The 18078-nt window shown below is 44.8% G+C and overlaps 1 protein-coding gene across 1 annotated transcript in view; it reads left to right on the top strand.

The window, feature by feature from the left end:
- zgc:136858 (uncharacterized protein LOC678543 homolog) overlaps positions 1-18078 on the top strand; it is a 102872-nt gene that overhangs the window by 50411 nt on the left and 34383 nt on the right. The window contains 6 exon segments of the mRNA XM_068050750.1: positions 7356-7422; positions 9844-9938; positions 13174-13302; positions 13782-13896; positions 14302-14439; positions 15136-15302. Coding sequence (XP_067906851.1) covers positions 7356-7422; positions 9844-9938; positions 13174-13302; positions 13782-13896; positions 14302-14439; positions 15136-15302 — 711 coding nt within the window.

The following is an 18078-nucleotide window of genomic DNA, read 5'->3' as shown; positions in this document are numbered from 1 at the left end:
GTAGGAGAATCTAGAACTAGGGGTCATTGTTTAAAAATAAGTGGTCACCCATTTAAGATAGGTGAGGAGACATTTTTTCTCTGAGGGTTGTGAGTCTTTGGAACTCTCTTCCTCAAAAGGCAGTGGAAGCAGAGTCTTTGAATATTTTAAGGCAGAGGTAGATAGATTCTTGATAAGCAAGGGGGTGAAAGGTTATCGGGGGTCGGCGGGAATGTGGAGTTGAGGTTACAATCAGATCAGCCATGATCTTGTTAAATGGCAAAGCAGGCTCGAGGGGCCGAGTGGCCTACACCTGCTCCTAATTCGTATGCTCATGTGTTTGTATGTCACATGGAACAGTTCAGTACTGCAGACACTCCAAGTAACTCCGGTCCCTCACCACCCTCACAATAAATTTTGGATAAGATATCAATGGTTCGGACACAAAATCAAAAGAAGAATCAGTAGTATATTTCTTGCGCAGTGAAAACTGAGTTTCGCTGTTCACAGCGCTGCAGGACCTAGTGTACTCTTCAGAAGACATGAGCTGAGCTGGTGATTCTCAATCGTTTATTCATGTTTTAAAATGCAGTTCATCCTTGAACCAAAATATATCCATTCTGACTAAAGAGCTGCTTTAATCACTCTGGCCACTCGGTGGCCCTGTTTCCTGACAATACCTGCGTGGAATAATTGTTCATGATCACATGTTCTTTTTGCTGAGCAGGGAGGTACAACCAGCAAGAATGAAAACTTCATTCTGCCATCTGATATTCTGGGTGAATCAGGAGGCATTGAGCAGTACACTGGTGCTGGCTGTGTTCATCTGTACCAAGGCAACACAATGAGAAACATCTAACTTTTTTTTATTGCTTTATGGGGATGTGAGCGTAGCTGGCAAGGCCAGCATTTATTGTCCATCCCTAATTGCCCCGGAGAAGGTGGTGGTGAGCTGCCTTCTTGAACCGCTGCAGTCCGTGGGAGGTAGGTACACACACAGTGCTGTTAGGAAGGGAGTTCCTGGATTTTGACCCAGTGACACTGAAGGACTGGTGATGTAGTTCCAAGTCAGGATAGTGTGTGACTAGGAGGGGAAACTGCAGGTGGTGGTGTTCCGATACATCTGCTGCCTTTGTGCTTCTAGTTGGTAGAGGTCGCGGGTTTGGAAAGTGCTGTTGAAGCAGCCTTGGTGTGTTGCTGCAGTGCATCTTGTAGATGGTACACAATGCTGCCACTGTGTGTCGGTGGTGGAGGGAGTGAATGTTTGTAGATGGGGTGCCAATCAAGCGGGCTGCTTTGTCCTGCATGGTGCCAAGCTTCTTGAGTGTTGTTGGGGCTGCACCCATCCAGGCAAGTGGAGAGTATTCCATCACACTCCTAACCTGTATCTTGCAGATGGTGGACAGGCTTTGGGGGTCAGGAGGTGAGCTACTCACCGCAGGGTTCTGAGCCTCTGATCTGCTCCTGTAGCCAGGGTGTTAATATGGCTACTCCACTTCCGTTTCTGGTCAGTGGTAACCCCCAGGATGTGGATAGGGTGTGGGCACCTCTCACAGAGAACTCCTGAACGAGCATGATGAGAAAAGGTCAGGGATGGATGAAAAATCAAAAATCATATGGAAATAAACAGTACCTGTTGACCAGTTACAGAACAACAGTGAGAGAGGGGCAGGGTACAGGCTCACTCAGTCATCGAGCTAAGAGAGGGACAGGGTACAGGCTCACTCAGTTATTAATCGAGCTGAGAGAGGGACAGGGTACAGGCTCACTCAGTTACTAATCGAGCTGAGAGAGGGGCAGGGTACAGGCTCACTCAGTTATTAATCGAACTGAGAGAGGGACAGGGTACAGGCTCACTCAGTTACTAATCGAGCTGAGAGAGGGGCAGGGTACAGGCTCACTCAGTTATTAATCGAACTGAGAGAGGGACAGGGTACAGGCTCACTCAGTTACTAATCGAGCTGAGAGAGGGGCAGGGTACAGGCTCACTCAGTTATTAATCGAGCTGAGAGAGGGACAGGGTACAGGCTCACTCAGTTACTAATCGAGCTGAGAGAGGGGCAGGGTACAGGCTCACTCAGTTATTAATCGAACTGAGAGAGGGGCAGGGTATAGGCTCACTCAGTTATTAATCGAACTGAGAGAGGGGCAGGGTACAGGCTCACTCAGTTATTAATCGAACTGAGGGAGGGACAGGGTACAGGCTCACTCAGTTATTAATCGAACTGAGGGAGGGACAGGGTACAGGCTCACTCAGGTATTAATCGAGAGGGACAGGGTACAGGCTCACTCAGTTATTAATCTAGCTGAGAGAGGGGCAGGGTACAGGCTCACACAGTTATTAATCGAGCTGAGAGTGGGACAGGGTACAGGCTTACTCAGTTATAGAGAGAGAGTGGAGATTGCAAGTGAAATAGCTGTGAATATAATTTGCTTTAAAGGCAAATTAAAAAAAAAATCAATCTTGTAAGATAATGGTTTCAAAAGTGGTAAAGCACAAAAGGTACTTGTGTAGTTAGACAGTTGACCTGTAAGGCTATTAATTCTATTTTAGGTCACTGATTTATTGGAAGTCTGTCTGGTCACATTCATAGAATCATAGAAAGTTTAAGGCACAGAAAAAGGCCACTTGCCCCATCGTGTCTGTGCTGGCGAAAAAATGATCCAGCCATTCTAATCTCAGCTTCCAGCATTTGGTTTGTGGCCCTGCAGATTACGGCACTTAAGGTACACATCCTGACTCCTTATGAATGAGTTGAGGGTTTCTGCTACTACTACCCTTTCAGGCAGTGAGTTCCAGACCCCCACCACCCTCTTGGTGAAAACATTTTTCCTCATCTCCCGTCTAATTTTTCTACCAATCACTTTAAATCTATGCCCCCTTGTCACTGACCTCTCTGCGAAGGTAAATAGGCCCTTCACCTCCACTTTATCCAGGCCCCTCACATATTTTGTACATTTCCATCAGATTTTCCTTTCTGTTGTGAGGTGAGCAGAACTGCACATAGTACTCAAGTTGTGGCCTAACCAATGAGTTATACAGTTCCAGCATAACCTCCCTGCTCTTGTATTCTATACTCGGCTTATAAAGGAAAGGATTCCATGTGTCTTCTTAACCACCTTATCGACCTGTCCTGCTACCTTCAGGGATCTGTGGACATTCACTCCAAGGTCCCTCACTTCCTCTACACTTCTCAGTATTTTCCCATTAATCGTGTATTCCTTTCCCTTGTTTGACCTCCCCAAATGCATCACCTCACACTTTTCTGGGTTAAATTCCATTTGCCGCTATTCTGCCCATCTGACCAGACCATCAATATCTTCCTGCAGCCTACGGCTATCCTCCTCACTATCTACCACACGGTCAATCTTTGTGTTGTCTGCAAACTTCTTGATTATGCCCCCTACATTTACGTCCAAATCGTTAATATATACCACAAAAAGCAGGGGACACAGTACTGAGCCCTGCGGAACGCCACTGGAAACAGCCCTCCAGTCGCAAAAACACCCATCAACAATTACCCTTTGTTTCCTGCCACTGAGCCAATTTTGTATCCACCTTGCTGCATTTCCCTGGATCCCATGGGATTTTATTTTTTTAACTAGTCTGCCATGTGGGACCTTGTCAAAAGCCTTGCTAAAATCCATGTCGATCACATCAATTGCACGACCCTCATCCATCTTCCTTGTTACTTCTTCAAAAAAATTCGATCAAGTTATTCAGACAAGAGCTTGCCTTAATAAATCCATGCTGACTATCCTTGATTAACCTGTGCCTTTCTAAGTGACAGTTTATCCTGTATCTCAGAATAGATTCCAATAATTTGCCCACTACTGAGGTTAGACTAACAGGCCTGTAATTATTTGGTCTATCCCTCACTCCCTTTTTAGACACAGGTACAGTAACAATTCTGCAATCCTCCAGCACCACACCTGTATCCAGTGAGCACTGGAAAATAATGGTCAGACCTTCTGTATTTCCTCTCTTGCTTCTTTTAACAGCCTGGTGTACATTTCATCCGGCCCTGGTGATTTATCAACTTACAAGGATGCTAATCCCATTAATACTTCCTCCCTCCCTATGTTTATCATATCCAATACTTCACACTCTTCCTCCTTAACTACAATATCTGCATTGTCCCCCTCTTTTGTGAAGACATGCAAAGTATTCATTAAAAACAATACCAACATCTTCCACCCCGACACATAAGTTACCTTTTTGGTCTTTTATGGGGCCTACTCTCTCCTTAGTTATCCACTTACTCTTCATGTATTGATAAAACATCTTTGGGCTCACCTTGACTTTGCTTGCCAATATTCTTTCATGCCCTATCTTTGCTTTCCTAATTTCCTTTTTGATTTCACCCCTCCACTTTCTATACTCCTCTCGGCTTTCTGTAGTATTGAATTCTCGGTGTCAGACATAAGCTTTCCTTTTCTGCCTTATCTTACCCTGTAAGCTCCTTGGTATCCATGGGGCTCTAGATTTGACCGCCTCATCCTTTCTCTTTGTGGAACATGTTTACTCTGAACCCCTTGAATCTCCCCTTTGAATGCCTCCCACTGCTGTGACACTGATTTACCTTCAAGTAGCTGTTTTCAGTCCACTTTCACTGAATCACTCCTCAGTTTAGTAAAATTGGCCTTGCCCCAATTGCGAACTCTAACTCCTGTTCTATCTCTGTCCTTTTCCATAATTATGTTAAAACTGACTGAATTATGATCACTGCCACTAAAGTGCTCTCCCACTGCCACTCCTTCCACCTGCCCACCTTCATTTCCTAAAACTAAGTCTAAAACTGCGCCCTTGGATATTAGACTTGCTACATACTGGTCAAAAAAGTTCTCCTGAATGTACCTCAAGAATTCAGCTCCCTCAATTCCTTTTACACTAAAATTATCCCAGTTAATATTGGGGTAGTTAAAATTCCCTTCTATTACTGCCCTATTATTCTTGCACTTCTCAGCGATTTTCCTACATATCTGCTCTTCTAGCTCCCTCTAACTGTTCAAGGGTCTCTAGTACACTCCCAGCAGTGTGATTTGCCCCTTTTTTGTTCCTTAGCCCAATCCATATTGCCTCATTTGATGAACCTTCCAACATATCATCCCTCCACAGCTGTAATTGTTTCTTTGACCAAAATTCCCACTCCCCCTCCTTTCTTATCCCCCTCCCGATGCGTCTGTAAACCCTGTAACCAGGAACATTGAGCTGCCATTCCTGTCCCTCCTTAAGCCATGTTTCTGTAATAGTTATGATATACTGTCACGTGACTATCTGTGCCCTCAGCTCATCTGCTTTATCTGCTATACCCCTTGCATTGAAATAGATACCCTTGAGCACTGCCAAACTCTTTTTTATTTTCTAACCTATGTTTCCTCTATTTTCCAGATTCATTTATTAATTTTCTGCCTTCCATTTTCATTTCTGATTTTGTCCCAACAGAGTCTACCCTCCCGCCAAACTAGTTTAAACCCTCCCACCAAACTAGTTTAAACCCTCCCCAACAGCACTAGCAAAACGTCCCATGAGGAACTCAGTCCCGGCTCTGTTCAGGTGCAACCTGTCCGGCCTGTACAAGTCCCATCTCCCCCAGAGCCAGTCCCAATGTCCCAGGAATCTAAAACCCTCCCTCCTGCAATATCTTTCCAGCCACGCATTCATCTGTTTTATTCTTCTATTTCTATACTCACTTGTGCGTGGCACTGGGAGTAATCCGGAGATGACTACTTTTGAGGCCCTGCTTGCTAATTGCTTACCTAGCTCCCTAAATTCTGACTGCAGGACCTTTCCACCTGTGTCGTTGGTTCTGATGCGGACCTCGACTGCTGGCTCTTCACCCTCCCCCTTCAGGATGTTCTGCAGCTGCTCAGTGACATCTTTGACCCTGGCACCAGGGAGGCAACACACCATCCTGGATTCCCGTCTGCAGCCACTACAACGCCTGTCTGTTCACCTGACTATTGAATCACCTATCACTATGGCTCTTCCAGTCTTCCCTGTACCCTCCTGTGCAGCTGAGCCACCTGTGGTGCCATGGACTTGGCTCTGGCTGCACTCTGCAGATGAACCATCACTCTCATCAGTATTCAGAAATGAATACCTGTTGGAGAGTGTGATGCACTCAGGGCTTTCCTGCACTAGCTAAGGAGTCAATACAGAACTGCCAGTGTTCTGAGATCTCCTTTCTCTTCGAACAATGATCCAGCTATGTCACAATCCTCGGGATATGAATGCACTATCTTCTGGACAGAGGGCCTGCTCAAGTTTTCAGGCGGTATCTACCATTTACACTGTAGCTGCATGTCAAAGATGCACTGCAAAATGACCTGATGTGCTCAGCAGAACCAACTCCATCATGATTGCAGGCTATCCTGCTCTCCAACACCAAAATCTTGATGTACTAAACAACCTTTCTCGCCCTCAGTTACCAATTTCTCGACTCCCTACATAGCCTGCGTTATCAATCTTGCCTATTCCAGTCTCCAGTTACAACTCCTCCATTTCTTACACAGCCTTACACTGCTTTCCAACACTGATTCCGGTATTAATCAGTGTTACTCTCTCCAGTAGCAAATTATTCAAACCCTACTCAATGTGCCCTGCCCTCCACTACCAACTGTTTCATAATTTACAACTGCCTTCTTTGGTTATTGGTGCACAGTGCCTTATAGAGCAATAATTGAACAGAAAAGGATTTCACTCTATTTATTATGATATATTTATTATGATTATGCTACTGAAATGGGCCAAGTGTCTTGTTACTACACAATGCCATTACAAGACTCGTACTAATGCCACAGTGAATTAAATTTCACACTGACAGAGACAGTCATTTACATATGAGCTGCTTACACTATTTATGTCAACACAAAGGAAAAATAGAGACACAACTTGCATTTATAGAGCGTCTTTGACGATCTTAGGACATCTCAAAGCATTTACTGCAATGAAGTGCTTTAGAAGTGTGTCACTGTTGTAATGCAGTCAAACACAATGAGATAAATGACCAGATAGTCGGTGTGCTGTTCGAGGGTTAAGTATTGGCCAAAGATTTCCTCTGCTTTTAAAAGGATAGTGCTGGAGGATATTTTATGTCTATCTGAGAGGGAGGGTGGTGGGGGGAGGGGGGGGTGCCCTTTGGTTTAATAACTCATCTGAAAGATGGCACCTTTGCAGTGCAGCACACCTTCAGAACTGCAGTGAAGTTTCAAATTAGACTGTGTTGAAACTGTGGAGTGGGGCTTGAAGACATGTCATTCTGCCTAGAGGTGAGATTGCTACCACCAAGCCAAGTCTGACACTTAAATAAAAACTGGGCTTTGTGTGATGTCTGTCATTTCAAAGTAAACGGTTTGCTGTTTCTATATTGTAGTTCAGCGGACCCACAAACAATGGCACTGTACATCAGTCAATAGGAGGAGTTGGCAGAAACCTCGCAGGTATAAAGATTTTTAATCTCTTGGTCCTTTAAATATGTTAGAATAATTAAATGTAAAATATGCAACAATCAGCTGGAAATCAATTCTTTATGCTGCTGTGGTAATGGTATCAAAGTTGTTAATGCTTTTTGTCACCATTTGATGACATCACCCTTCAGATGCTGTACAAGTTCCTACAGACAGCAAATGCGGTGAGCAACAGATCATTGGCTTTGGAGGTTGAGGAAGGAATATTGGCCAGGCCACTGGGAAAATGGCACTGCTCTTCAAATAGTGCTATGACATATTTTCCATCCATGTTTGCGGCGCTGAATCCCGGGTGAACCCACAGCTGCTGCCCTCCTCTGCAAGCTCCATCCAGGCTTGCTTGGCCAGTCGGGCCAGTCTCCTCCTTCCATCCCTGGGAAGAAAATCTCCCACCTTTCCCTTGTAGCCTGGAGGAAAGCCTGCATGAAGGCATTGCTGAACTATGGGGCCACCTGGGGGTCTTCCTTCTCCCATTCTGGCTGCAGGTTTCTTTAAACTTCTCAGCTTTCCAGGCAGTCTCCATTGCATGCAGTGCCAGCAGCCCTTTGAAGGTGGTGCTAGCACCTGACCCCATCTCAGCACTCTGAGTGGTTGGCCCCTGCGCCGCCACACTGTTAATTGGCCGGCCGCCAGAAGATCACGTGTGGCCCGCTTATCCCTGCACAAACAGAAGCAACACCTGCTTCCGGCCCTGACATCGGGACCTGTGGCCTAGCTGCAAAACCCAGCCCTGCATCTCTGATAATGCAGCACTTCCTTAGTACTGCAGTGAAGTGTCAGGCTAAATTATGTGATCAAGTCTGATTCAGATGTGGAAGTGCTATTCATTGGGCTGAGATGATTCAAGCAGAGTATCTCCCTTCTTGTTCAGTGTATTTTCTTTTTACAAATAATTTACTTTATTCCACTTTCTCTCTGCAGTATGCACTTTCATTCAATGTGAGGATTTGCTGGACCTGTCCCCACCATTCTTCCATTACTGCTTTAGGCCTAGGAATATTAATGCACATTTTGTCAAGAGTCTGGCCTTGTGTCTTGTTTTTTAATCATAGAATATGAAAGTCTAATTGGGAACTGTTTTTTCCTGAGTTGAAAAGGCAGATTTACATCTGATGAGCTCAATATTATTCGAGGAATAAACATTCTATTTCCTTGAAATCTATCTGTTACAATTTCAGCATCTATCATCGAAGAAAACAGCTTCCTAACAAACAATCTTGTTCCATGACAAAGTTCTTGTTCAGAATTTAAATTTTGTAGCGACACTATAACTGTTCCTTGAGCCTAGGTTTGTGCGGTGACATGCCCATTGAGTCAGTCTGTGTCGAAACTCTGGAGGGTACAGAATCAATGCTGATATATTCCTTTAATTCACCTGACAGCTTTTCTAAAACTTTTTCATTCAAATCCAGTGAATCTTCATTTTTAGCACAAAGGATAGTTTTTGAATAATAAATCGTATCAAATAATTGTCCCAGCCATTTTGCTGCACTTAACCAATCCCATCCCATCCCTGACGGAAATAATCTCTCCAGCCAGGGTAACTTGTTGTTGGGTCCCCTTTACCTTCTGCTGTTTTTGTTCTACACAAACCTCCCCTCGCACCCACCCCCCCCAACCACCAACCATCGGCAGCCACATGTGCATCACGCACACCAGTCCTCCGCGTGCCCCACATGCACCAGGCACTGCCCACCAAATAAACCCACCAACAGACGCACCCCTTAAACTGACCAATCAGAACAGTCCGCACAGTCAAAAGCTGAGTACTATTATAGATTTCATTTGTGAACCCACATTTTACCCCTCGGTATCCTGTTTGTTAGAGTTTCAATGTGGCAGATACTTGTATTTATATTAAAGTGCCAGTAGGAAATTTGAAACTGCTTAGTTAGAATCATAAAGCCTGCTTTTTCCATTGATAAGTCTCTTACTCTGGTAGCATGCTAACACAAGCAGTACTGAGATTGAAAAACAGCAGATACTAGTAGAGCAGCCAGGGTTAATAGGCCAAGCGATTTCATTGGTTCATTGGCGTGTGTCACCTGTGATACAGCAAAAAACTTCACATAACTAGCATGTTTTACATTTATATTGATTTATTTTCTTTAAAAGAAACTCATGCTTATCCCAAGTGGCAGTCAGAACGTCTTCCAATCCTTGCACTTTTTTTTCCTTGAGGACAGTTTGTAAACATTAAAGAGCACACAGGATTAATTGTGCAAAAATGTCAGACAGTTCAGTGCATTTACCACAATAACCTGACCAGTCCCTTTAAGTGCTTTTGTAGACCCAGACTATGGCCTGTTTCATTCACCCATTACGCCACAGGGTTGGGAGCAGGGAAAGTTTACTGCACAATTACCAGTGTGCATGTGTCTATCTTTTTTTCAGACTGTCTAAGTCGTCTAGGGTTGAATCCACTGTTCATCTCCACCATTGGAATGGATGCCAATGGAGAGGCAGTTCTTCGCTTTTGCAAACATATGGTAGGTCATTATGCAGCATATTTATCTCCGAGCAGGCATTCTTTTCTAAATGCACCATGAGAAGATTATTACTGTCCTAGCAAGCGGTTTTGTAAAGGAGTTTTTCTCCACTTTCCCCATGCTTGGGGATGCCCATGCCTCAGCTGAGAAAATGGGCACACTCCCAGTCCTCCCGGGATGCCAGTTTGAAACCCATCACTGGATGGCATAAAAGCATAGACTGGGGGTGTTAGAATTCTACGTTTTCCCACTCTGTGCAGAAGAGCCAGGCGTTATCTCAACGCCTCTTCACAATGGTGTGGTTAGACGAAGTGTGTGAGAGTTGGTGAGCTGAACCTACATCCCAGCACTCCTGTGGTCTGAAAACACAATCCTCACATTTCATGGCCCTCCCACGTACTGTGCGGCTATGTTGGCCTTTGTTTTGATCCAACTACTAACTGACATCTGGGTCACTTTCATCCAGTTGAGCAGAATTAACTCGTTCTGAATGCCTTCTGCTGTGAAACAGGGAGATTTTAAAGGCACCAGTCCAGGTAGACATGGCTGTGGATATTTTTTTTATTTGCTATTGGGATGAGGGCATTGCTGGCATTTCTGTTAAGTACCAGCTGTGGCTCAGTAGATAGCACTCTTGTTGCTGAGTCTGAAAGTTGTTCGTTCAAGTTCCACTCCAGGACTTGAGCACAAAAATCAAGGTTGACACTCCACTGCAGTACTAAGGGAATGCTGCACTGTTGGAGGTGCCATCTTTTGGATGAGATGTTAAACTGAGGCCACATCTGCCCCCTCAGGTGGACGTAAAATATCCCATGGCACTATTTCTAAGAGCAGGGAGGTTATCCCCAGTGCCCTGGCCAATATTTACCCCTCAACCAACATCACTAAAAACAGCTTATCTGGCCATTCTCACATTGCTGATGTGGGAGTTTGTGTACAAATTGGCTGCATGTTTCCTATATTACAAGAGTGACCACATTTCAAAAGTCCTTCATTGGCTATAGAGTGCTTTTGGATGTCCAGTGGTTGTGAAAGGCACTATATAAATGCAAATCTTTTCTTTTTCTAATTGCCCTTGAGAGTGTTGTGGTGCGTGGCCTGCTTGAACTGCTGCAGTCTGTGCTGTTAGGTAGGGAGATCCAGGATTTTAACCCCGTGGCAATAAGGAACAGTGATATAGTTCCAAGTCAGGATGGTGTGTGGCTTGGAGGGGAACTTGCAGGTGGTGGTGTTCCCATGCACCTGTTGCCCTTGTCTTTCCAGTTGGTAGAGGTCGCGGGTTTGGAAGGTGCTGTTGAAGAAGCTTTGGTGAGTTTCTGCAGTGCATCTTGTACACATGACAACCAGAGTGGTGGAGGGAATGAATGTTTAAGGCGGTGGATGGGGTGCCAGTCAAGCAAAGTGATTTGTTCTGAATGGTGTCAAGGTTTTTTAGTATTGTTGGAGCTGTTCTAATCCAGGCAAGTGGACAGTATTCCATCACACTCCTGACTTGTGCCTTTTTGAGGTGAAATACTCGCCGCAGAATTCCCAGCCTCTGACCTCTTGTAGCCACAGCATTTATGTGGCTGGTCCAGTTAACTTTCTGGTCAATGGTGACCCCCAGGATAGTGGGGGGATTCAGTGATGGTAATGCCATTGAACATCAAGGGGAGATAGTTAGATTCTCTCTTGTTGGAGATGGTTATTTGCTTGGCACCTGTGTGGCGCTAATGTTACCTTCACTTATCAGCCTAAACTTGAATGTTGTCCAGGTCTTACTGCTTCAGTATCTGAGGAGTTATGAATGGATCTGAACACTGTGCAATCATCAGAGACCAGTCTCACTTCTGACCTTGTGATGGAGGGAAGGTCATTGATGAAGCAGCTGAAGATGGTTGAGCCTAGGACACTATCCTGAGGAACTCCTGTAGTGATGGCCTGGGGCTGAAAAGACAAACACAGCCATCTTCCTTTGTAATAGGTATGACTCCAACCAGTGGAGAGTTTTTACCCTGATATCCATTTACCTCAATTTCGTTAACACTCCTTGATGCCATACTTGGTCAAATGCTGCCTTGATGTCAAGGGCAGTCACTCTCAACCTCACCTCCGGAATTCAGCTCTTTTGTCCATGTTTGTACTGAGGCTTTAATGGGGTCTGGAGCCCGCCGGTCCTGGCATAACCCAAACTGAGCATCAGTGAGCAGGTTATTGCTGATTGAGTGCTGCTTGATGGCACTGTTGATGACACCTTTCATCGCTTTGCTGATGATCAAGAGTAGACCAACAGGGCAGTAATTGGCCGGATTGGATTTGTTCTGCATTTTGTGGACTGGACATACCTGGGCAATTTTCTACTTTGTCGAATAGGTGCCAGTGTTGTAACGATACTGGAACAGCTTGGCTAGGGGCACAGCTAGTTCTGGAGCACAAGTCTTCAGTACTACAGTTGGGATATTATCGGTGCCCATAGCCTTTACTGCATCCAGTGTCTTCAGCCGTTTCTTAATATCATGTGGAGTGAATCAAATTGACTGCAGACTGGTATCTGTGATGCTGGGGCCCTCAGGAGGAGGCCGAGATGGATCATCCACTTGGCACTTCTGGTTGAAGATGGTTGCAAATGCTTCAAACCTAATCTTTTCACACTAATGTGCTGGGCTGTTCCATCATTGGGGTTGGGGATGATCATGGAGCCTGCTTCTCCCATTAGTTGTTTAATCGTCCACCACCATTCACAACTGGGTGTGGCAGGACTGCAGAGCTTTGAGTTGATCTGTTTGGTTGTGAGATCACTTAGCTGTCTATAGCATGCTGTTTCTGCTGTCTAGCATGCATGCAGTTCTGTGTTGTAGCTTCACTTGGTTGGCACCTCATTTTTCAGTACACCAGGCGCTGATCCTGGAATTCTTTCCTATATTCCTCATTGAACCAGGGTTAGTCCCCAGGCTTGATGATAATGGTAGAGTGAAGGATATGTGGGACCTTGAAGTTACAGATTGTAGAAGAGTACAATTCTGCTGCTGCTGATGGCCCACAGCGGCTCACAGTGTCATATTTTGTTTTATAATGCCCCTAAGCACCTTGGGATTCTTTTGCGTTAAAGGTGCCATATAAATATAAGTTGTTGCTGTTGGTCTATGTGGCACAGCTGCACATGTTTGTAGAAGACACCATGTGTTGTTACTGGCTGTGTTTTGTACAGTACTACCAGGCTGCACTCAGATTAACAAACTGTTCTCCCTCATTCTAGGATACCGGTGCTATGGTAATGTTACCAGGACATAGCACAGCTGTGTACTGTGCAGTGATCACAGCAACTGGAGAGCTAAGCCTGGGCCTTGGAGACATGGACATTCACCGGCAAATTACAGAGCAGTATGTAAGAGAAACCAAGCTCCTCACACAAAATCCTCTGCACTGACCAAACTGACTGTGGTGAGCCTTAAGTTTCAGAAACTGTACATGACAAAAAAAAGAATCAAACCAAATTTATTTCTTCGTCAAGTACTTGGCGAGTGTATGGTGTGGTATTGAACCATACAAAGCTAAAGGTCCCAGCTTTGGTTCTTGGCCTATGCTGTCCGTTGAAGTCAATGGGGAATTAAATTGGGCGAGGTGTAAAATGGGTGTCCGATCCAAACCATTTTGTTCCTGCCACTTGGGATAGGTTTAAATTGAGATTAGTAGATATGTCCTAACATTGATGGCTACAAACCCAGAAGCACCCAATATTACGAGGAATTAAAATAATTTCTGTGGGATATCGACTCTATCTCCTTTTCTCTTTCCACAGAGTTTGTTCCCTGGCTCATCCAATCTGATCCTTTCTGTATTTCTGGACTCTTTGTTATCTGTTAGGTTTCTAAGTTCAAGGAGCAACTCCAATCAGCTGCATTTGTGATTCTAGATGGAAATATCCCCACGTCAACTATCAATTATGTCTGCAGTGTTGCTAAACAGCACAAAATACCAGGTAATGGACACCATTAGGCACATAGCTGAGTCAAGTAGAGATTCACATCATTTACCCAGAATTTCAAACTTAAAAAACAGGTTGTTATGCTTCCTCTATGGACCAGTTGATGATTACGCCATGTGGTGTCGTCCCACTGTTCGGTTACAGTTAAGAATACTGCACGTCCAAGTTATTTTACAGTGAATCAGTACAACGTACCACCATGGAAAGGCCAATTTTTGCTTTCTTTACCATGTAGTGTAACTGGGTGCTGCGAGCACTGAGTTTGCCCACTGCTGGTTCCATTAAAGCTGAGACAGCAATGATGTAGGCAACAAAAGCAATGATTAGAATTTTGTTGCTATAGTAATGGGGTGTTAAGAAAAGCAAGCCACATGTTTTTATCCATTGTCTTGTTTGCAGTGTTGTTCGAACCGACAGACTACATCGCAGCTTGCAAACCATTTGAGTCAGATTGCTGGAAAGCCCTGACATACACATCACCCAATCTGATGGAACTCCGGGCAATGAATGAGGCACTCGGATTACCAGTACCAGCAGGTAGTCATTTACAATGATTATATTTTGCAGTATGTTTCAAACAGGTTAGATCCAACATAGGTAATGGGCAGAATTTTAACTGCCAAGGGGAGGCACATTCTGGTGCAGGCAGAGAGTTAAAGCCCCGAAAAATGGCATCAACCCGATATGACACCGCCCACTTCTGGGTTTAAGCCAGGTGGGTTTGCAGATGAGCAGGAAACCCTCCTTGGAGCAGTTGGGTAAATAATTAAAATATTTAAATCCCCAATTAACTCAGGATTTAACAGTAAGTGCATGAGTTTCCCAAACTATATGGAACTCAGCAGGGTCAACGAGGTGAGTGCACAGCGGGGAGTTCTTCAGTGAAAGTGACAGGTCGGGAAGCCTTCAAACATTTCTATGTATTTATTTCCTTAATTTCACAAAGGAATTAAATTCCTTCGTGGATGACTTGACATGCCTGCCACTTTGTTGTGCTTCTGAGTAACTTTTGCATTTGAATGAATCAGTGCTGGGGACAGGAGACAAAATGAATTTTATTTTATTCCAACAATTTAGATGCAGAGTGTGTGGATATGGTGCTCTGTTTGTATGAGATGTCATAGCTGTCTGTCATATGTTGGATCTATGAGCTGCTGCAGTCCGCATCCATTTTTAATTTGAACTTTCGTTAATGTCTGTAAGGTTATCACCCAATTTTCCTCAACTGCACAGAGTTGCCCTCGGTGATGGATGACGTCATGGGTGTTGCGCTGGACATGTCACGGCCACTGTTGGAACACTTGCAGTGTGTGATTGTAACCCTAGGTGAACAAGGTGTGCTGCTGTGTGGCAGAACTGAAGAAGGAACTATTTCTCTTCAGCCAAAGAAAGCTCCTAAGGTTAGCAATGAAATGAGAACATTCACTCTTGGGCATTTCACCTGTCTACAGTTTCTGCTTGTTGTTCACAAAACGTCAACATTAATTTTCTCAAATATCACATAATATTATTTTGCCAACAAAATGAACAGGTAGCCTTCTCCAGCGTCGCCTGTTACTTCTGAGTGGTCTGATACAGGTCAGGTGACCCAGTATACTGTAGGACTCTAGCATGTTGTCACAGGCCCATAAATCTCCACACAGTGACTCCTCAATCTTTACTGTGTCATTGGCTATTGATGCATAATTTAATTAGGTGTTGCCTTGAAAACACATAAAAATTAAAACACAGATAAAAGGTCATTTTGGGCCATCCACTCTGTTAATGTTTCCCTCCACACAAGTGAATAATTTGAATTACATTTACCCACCTCGTTCCATTTCCTCAGTCCCTTTTCCTTCATCCACTCATCCAACCTAATCCTGAATATTGTCTGAAACACTAACCCACGAATTCAATTCCACAGCCTCAACTCTCTGTGTGAAGAGGTTTCTCTTACATATACATTTTTTATATTTAATCTTGTAACTACTGACCTTCATTCTTGCCCCACAACAACTAGAAACCATCTGCTTCTATCTACAAAGTCCCACCCTTTCATAATTTTAAGTACTTCTATTGTACCACCCCACAATCTATGAAAAAGAATCCAATCTTTCATATTTTCCTCTGCCATGTAACCTCCTGGTGAATCTGCATTCTACCCTCTAAGAAGTCTCAGTATCATACCTATAGTATGGATCTCCGAGGTCCTATTAGACTTTCTATTGGCTCATCATTATCTTTGTATTTTGGCTGCATCTATAGACACTGCAACACTAGGGGGAAGCACTTCCCACACATGTGCAGTGCAGTGTCTATCGGCTGAATTTTATTAGCTCACTGCTGTTCTCGGCGGAAAGCTTGAAAGAAGGCAAGATGCACGCGCAGCTTCTGTGCCGCTGAACCTCTGCGATATTTCACGCGGCGGCTCATTTAAATGGAGGGCGAACTGCCTGCCCCCGATGCCGCTCCGTCCCCAGCAACAGCATCTGGCGCCACTGCGTAGGTGCCATTTTTAAAGGGCTTCAAGCCCTTCAGTTGAATTTACATTTTTAAAGACCAATTGATTTCACATTGATTTTTTAAAATTAAATAAAAGCTAGAAGCCCCTCTACCACCCCTCCCCCAATGGCCATTTGGGCCTTTCCCATCAAAAAAAACTTCATCCCCAACCCAAACTTCTCCCCCCGAACTTCGTTACCTTTGCCCTTCAACCCCTCCCCACCATCCCCCCCCCCCCCCCCCTCAGCTGCCCTGAAAATTTCACTCTTCCCCCCCTCCCCATCAGTGTCACGCCTCGGATCTCGGAACAGAGTTCCAAAGGCTCGGGAGTTCCGGCCACTGGCCAGAATATCGGCGTGGGACAGTCGTTGGGACAAGGTAGGTTCTTTTGAATGTATTTAAATTTAATTTAATATTCAAATGAAGGCTCTGCCTCTGAGCGGTGGGGGAGGGGGAGGCACACCAAGGCCTCGCTGCCGCTGGTAAAATGCGGTGGACCCTTCCCAGCATCGAGACCCGTGGCAGGCCTCTCCCGGAAGTATTTTCTCGGGCACCACCGCCACAGCTCCCAACGTCGGAGGGCTGGTAAAATTCAGCCCTATGATATCATACTCAGCGACGTCTTAGGCAACTGCCTGTGCCAAAGATGGTCCGATAATCGCAGCATCCTCCATTCACAGAGAATCACATAATCACAGAGATGGAGATACTGGGGGGAGGGAGAGAGAATAATCGGATGGCACAGCTGCCTGCTGGTTTAAAAAGTCATGCTGTAGAGTGAGTGGGTTGTAACGCCACCACACAAGCATCCGGGCAATCATCTCTGTGTGATGACATCACTGCACGCATGCGCAGATTGATCTTGGAGCTGCTACTGGCAAATTACTGCTGACGCTGTTTTGATGAGGTCACCACCTTCTTTGCGCATGCGCAAATAAGACCTCCCATCGGTGTCATTAGTTACAGTGTTGTATTTTACACTAGTAGAGACCAGCAAAAGATTTGTGGTGCAATTAGTATCTTTATTGCAACAGTACTTCTTTAAATCCCCCTCCCATGTCATCCCTCTCATGCCATACCCATCCCATTCCTTTCATCCCCATATCATCCCTATCCCTCATTCCATCCCACCCCTTCTTCTTGTGCTACTCCATCCCTCCCATTCCATACCCCCCTCTTCCCATGTCATTTCCCCCCCACCCTTCCTCCCATTCCACTGTCCCCCCTCCCCTTGTGGAGTGCTTTATATTTGGTGCGGTTGGTCTGCAAAACTCTTGTTATTCTGCACCTGTGGGATGACAGTTGGTTAATTCGATATTTTAAAACTTCATTATAACATTCGGGTACTGAGTGTACCCAGGCACCGCCCACCAAATAAACCCATCAACAGAGACACCCCTTAAACTGACCAATCAAAACAGTCTAGACAGACAAAAACTGTACTATTATTCTTCAAATCATTTGAGAGTGTAAATTGTTCTTGGGCAATCGTGTTCTACCCGTCCCTTTCTCCGGCCCTCAGATAGTCACCACTCTTCCACTGTCACACTCCCTAATTCTCAATGGCGTGATTACCTTCTGAAACTGGCTCTTGAGTCAACCCCAAGCACACAATATCTAATTAATACCTGGCCAGTGAGCTACTTACAAGAGAAAGGGAAATGTAGGGAAAATAATCTGAGATGCAAGTTG

The sequence above is a fragment of the Heterodontus francisci genome, chromosome 18, assembly GCF_036365525.1.
Source record: "Heterodontus francisci isolate sHetFra1 chromosome 18, sHetFra1.hap1, whole genome shotgun sequence".
In the NCBI taxonomy this organism is placed as follows: domain Eukaryota; kingdom Metazoa; phylum Chordata; class Chondrichthyes; order Heterodontiformes; family Heterodontidae; genus Heterodontus; species Heterodontus francisci.
Note: the sequence above shows the minus strand (reverse complement) of the source record. Positions and strands in the feature narration are given on the sequence as shown.